Source organism: Platichthys flesus, chromosome 7, assembly GCF_949316205.1.
Source record: "Platichthys flesus chromosome 7, fPlaFle2.1, whole genome shotgun sequence".
Lineage (NCBI taxonomy): Eukaryota > Metazoa > Chordata > Actinopteri > Pleuronectiformes > Pleuronectidae > Platichthys > Platichthys flesus.
Genome location: NC_084951.1, coordinates 12,640,416 through 12,645,016, shown reverse-complemented (window position 1 = coordinate 12,645,016; position 4,601 = coordinate 12,640,416). Strand labels below are relative to the sequence as shown.

Here is a 4,601-nt window from a genome sequence, read left to right as displayed (position 1 = left end):
GTTGTATTGTGGGGTGCACGTATAGAGTACACGCAATAAATTAAAATAGGATAGCTAAATATTATTTGATCATTTCTATCTGAGAAATTTGCCATTATTCCATCTCATTCATATAATGATATATTTAAATTATAACATGAAATATAATATGAATGAATGGAGCAATATGTACGTTATTATACATGGTTTCAAATAAAGGAATACGCTTGTACATTGCTTGTTGTTTTACCTTGATGTAAAGCATTTATTATATTTATCATATAGATTTAATAATAAGAGTAAAATTTAAGATTTAGGTTTAACATTTGATTAGTTTTAAAGTTGACATTTGCGTTTAACTTTAACATTTAAAATGTATGTTTAAATTAAATATTTAGATCTGCATGACGTCATCATTGAATGATTTTTACCTAACAGTAAATATGACAAAGTTCACAAACATCGTGGTAAATCTGGTAAAAAAAAAGAAGTGATTATAGAAAAATACACATTTAAAATAACATTTTGCAGCTCAATTTGTTGAAATATGCTCTCAAATCAGTGTAAAATTGGTGTAATAAAACTTGATAATTTGTTGTTTTCCTGTTGCTCCACTGAAGCTACAACATGAATTCAGGCTAAATTTGCAAGCTGTGTCCCACCCAGATGTTTTCATAGTGACCAGTGCACTCAGATTACTCATCATGCCCCAGTGTAGAAATGTGAGCTATGTTGCAGCTCTGTGATAACTTTTCATAATTACCTACCGAGAAGAGTAGTGAATGTAATGAGGCAAGGTTGGTGTAAGCTCATTATACCACAGAGCGGTTCCAGCAGACTGTTTACAGAGGAGGTCTTTTCATGTGGGTTTTTACGTGCCTCTGCGGCCCATGGGTGGGTCTCTCATTTCAGTCTCTTTTGGATGGTGATGTTGTTCCGAGGGACTGAGAGGGAGCTCTGTTCTGCACAGAGGAAATGGGCGTTCTCCTTGGAAAGTTTGGATGGAGGGATTGAAAAAAACAGAGGGGGTGTGGCAATGCCAGACGGGAGAGGACCACAGAGGCACACACATGTTGTAGAGTAGTGAAACAGCCCATAAGAGGTTTGAGTCAGAGCAACGGACGATACCTGTGGTGAGTAGACATTTCCTTGAGTTTTGATAGCATTTCAATATTAATCTTGATAAATCGTGATACGAGTAGATTACATTTAAGTTTTATTTGTCCTGTGTAGATTAACACATGGTCAACAGCACAATGAAAAGTGCTGGGTGAGAAGCACAGGTCAGCTCAGCAAAGCAATGAGAGCTATGTCATATGGGGAATATGAGTAAGAAAAGAGAGAAAGGTCAAATTGGATAACCCAAAAGAGCTCATTATAAAGAGAGAAAATACTTTAAACATTAGAAGTAAAACAAACCAGAGTGTCAAGAGAAACTGTATATGTATCAACAAAGGTAGTGACTCTTGGATCACATATCCTTGTAAGACACTCTCTAAAATAAATGGGCAAAAAGTCCTGTCATCAAAAGATCCATTTTTTTATTACCACTGCTCTTGAAATGATTAAAACTTATTTTACCAACCGAGCAACAGCACAACACAATGTTTTCGTATATTTGTTATGTGTGTATCTTAAATGATAGGTAGATCTTTTTCACTCAAATAACTCTTTCAGAACCATCAGTTCTGTTTTTAAATAACTTGCCCTGAATGATTGACTCCTTTCGATGTGATGGATGAACTCCTCAGGCCTAATTTGACAGGGACTCCACAGGCCCACCCAAATGGACCTCTCCTACAGATAAAGATCTTCATGGACTATTTCATGCTGTTATTTATTTGCCTCTCTATCTTTTCACAGTATGACTCCTTTTTGGGAGCCTAACTTGTTTGTTGTGCCTTATTTCTGTGTGTGTGTGTGTTTGTGTGTGTGTGTGCGGCGTTGGATTGAGACTCAGAGGCTTTTCCGTCAGACTTTAATTTCCTCTGAAAGTTTACAAGTGGAGCAGCACTAATGAAATCCAAATGGAAGATGAATTACAGCCTCAAACACGGCCATTCAGAGGAGTTTAATTGGGTAAATATTTTGGCACCATTTGGATTTTCGATTGGGCCCGCCCAGTTGCTCTGCAGGTTTGCCTTAACCGCGGCGACGCACAACCACAGTCACAGAGAAGTTTTAAATTCAACTGGCTGCGCTCTGTTTTGGAAGCAGGGTCTTATGCAACACAGAGTATACTCTGTTCGGCACGACTCAATTTTTCCATTAAGTGTTTCAAGGCATAACAGGAAAGTGCCCAAACAGTTATTTCCCCCCATGGAAGTTGAAAATGTGTAAAACCAGTCACACTCTATTTCAGTGGTGGATGCTGGATGTAGCCTGAACCCATATTTAACCTGTTTTTGTTTGTTTTTAATAAGCAGCACATTTGAACATGGCTTACCTGCTAATGTTTGTGACCCTGCTGCATCTCATCACCCTGGCCATGCTGTTCATTGCAACCATGGAGAAGGTAATAATCACATTTCGGGCATGAGATTTGTCCCCTTACTGTTATTATTATTATTATGTCATAAGTGCGATATATGCAGCAGTGTGTGTATCATGTCTGCTCTCTCTCTGTTTCAGTCCTGGTGGGTGTGGGACGGCCTGGAGAACTCAGATCTGTGGTACAACTGTAGGTTCGACAACTTCACGGGAACCTGGCTTTGCTCATCCTCCAAAGAATCCGGTAAATGGAAGTTTCATTATTTCAGGCCTCCGTGAACGTCGCTTTACATGAACAGTTCTCTCAGAAAAGGTCAAACTTGAGAGCCGAGACTTTTTCTCTGAAGGTATGGTGATGTTTTCTCAGAGTGGCTCCCGGCAGTGCAGGTCCTCATGGTTCTGTCAGTGGTCTTCTCTTCGATCTCCTTCTTGGTGTTCCTGGGTCAGCTCTTCACCATGTCCAAGGGCGGACTCTTCTATTTCACCGGGTTGTGTCAAATCTTTGCAGGTAACAGTGGAATGAAACAATGTGCTGCTGATATGTGTCTATTCCATGAGAACCTTTGGAAAGGCAGATGCCCGCCCTTACAAGACTGAAGATGAAGGCAACTGAATTGTATCTGTTTAAAATTTACAGACAGGATTTTCTATATGTCATGAACAGCAGAAGAGAAAATGTTGGTCTCAGTGAACAAGATGTTGTTGGAATCAGAGTCCGGTTTGGACAAAATACAGTGTTGTTTCTTACTGGGACAGTTTTCTATCCCTAACATAGGCTACTTTTAAAAGTATTTCTTATTATTATTACAACTAAAACATGGTATAACGTGCTTTGGCTTCAAAGTTTAGACTTAGTTATGGTTGAGGTCGTGGGATAGGTATATTTCTGATTCGAAACTTTGACATACCCCTGTTGATTGATTGTCTGTATTAAATAAGTAACACCAACACTACAACTCTTTGACACATATTCAACAAAAAGTTAAAATTGTGTTACATTGATATGATTTGTGTTGTTCTGCTCACACGTACCCATTGATATGACAGCAATTCATAAGCACATGGAATAAAGAGCAGAGCTGCAAACATTGCTGTCTTTTCTCCATCCTCCTCCCAGGTCTGACAGCCTCCTCTGCAGCCCTCATCTACACACTACATAACAAGGAAATCCTCCCCAGCTCCAAAGAGCTGACCTCTGGACACTTTGGCTACTGCTACATCCTGGCCTGGGTGTGTGTCCCATTGTTGCTGGGCAGCGGCGTCATATACATTCACCTGCGTAAGAAAGAGTGATACAAGAAAAGAACAACAAACACCATGCCAACAGCAGTATTAGGAAATAAAGTATTGACCCGACTTCTCAATTTTGTCACAATTTCCAAAATGTCCATGTTATGTGTGATTATGTTTATGGATTGTAGATACTTGTATATTGGAAAAAATACCTGGAAATATTTGTCGTTCTCTGAAGCTAATTCAAAATCATCAATTCAAATCCAATAATGCTCTCCTTCTGTTTTATATTTTGTTTATATCGTTCATCGTTGTCATACATCGAGCAAAGGAAGCAACATGATGTATTTTTCATTTAGTATTGTAGACCTTGAGATATTTCAAATTCTTTAAAATGTGTATTTAGTAGCTACTCCTAACTAAAATCCTATAATAATGCTTTGTTATTACATATATTTTAAGCATAATATTGACATTTGTTTTTACATTTGATATCAAATAAACTAATTGTTTATATCAGGAATATATTAATAATAACAAATAAAAGACACAGTGTTACATTTGTAATAATAATCATGTATTGTTAATGAAAAATTAATAAAATATTGTAAAAATAAAATGACTTGGAAGTATTTATCATTAAGCACATGGAATATATGTAAAACTATAAATAGTACATTTGTGTAATAATGGTTGATGTGACAAATAATAATAGATTAACAGACAGACAGACAGACAGATAGATAGATAGATAGATAGATAGATAGATAGATAGATAGATAGATAGATAGATAGATAGATAGATAGATAGATAGATAGAAAGTTAGATAGATAGATAGATAGTAATGCTTATTTATTGACACACACACACACACACACATAACACAGACCCAAAGAGA

General features: G+C 37.2%; 1 protein-coding gene across 2 annotated transcripts; it reads left to right on the top strand.

Moving 5' to 3' along the window:
* Positions 1 to 1,025: 1,025 nt before the first annotated feature.
* Positions 1,026 to 4,247, top strand: LOC133956948 (epithelial membrane protein 3-like). Of its 2 annotated transcripts, none has more exons than XM_062392319.1 (5): positions 1,026 to 1,112; positions 2,406 to 2,494; positions 2,611 to 2,713; positions 2,837 to 2,977; positions 3,587 to 4,247. In XM_062392319.1, the coding sequence occupies exons 2-5, from the start codon at positions 2,417 to 2,419 to the stop codon at positions 3,760 to 3,762; spliced, it is 498 nt and encodes a 165-aa protein (XP_062248303.1). In that variant the 5' UTR covers positions 1,026 to 1,112; positions 2,406 to 2,416; the 3' UTR covers positions 3,763 to 4,247. The 2 variants fall into 2 exon arrangements, with proteins under 2 accessions (XP_062248303.1, XP_062248305.1); XM_062392321.1 differs by having other exon boundaries at positions 1,053 to 1,112; positions 2,403 to 2,494.
* Positions 4,248 to 4,601: the final 354 nt, after the last annotated feature.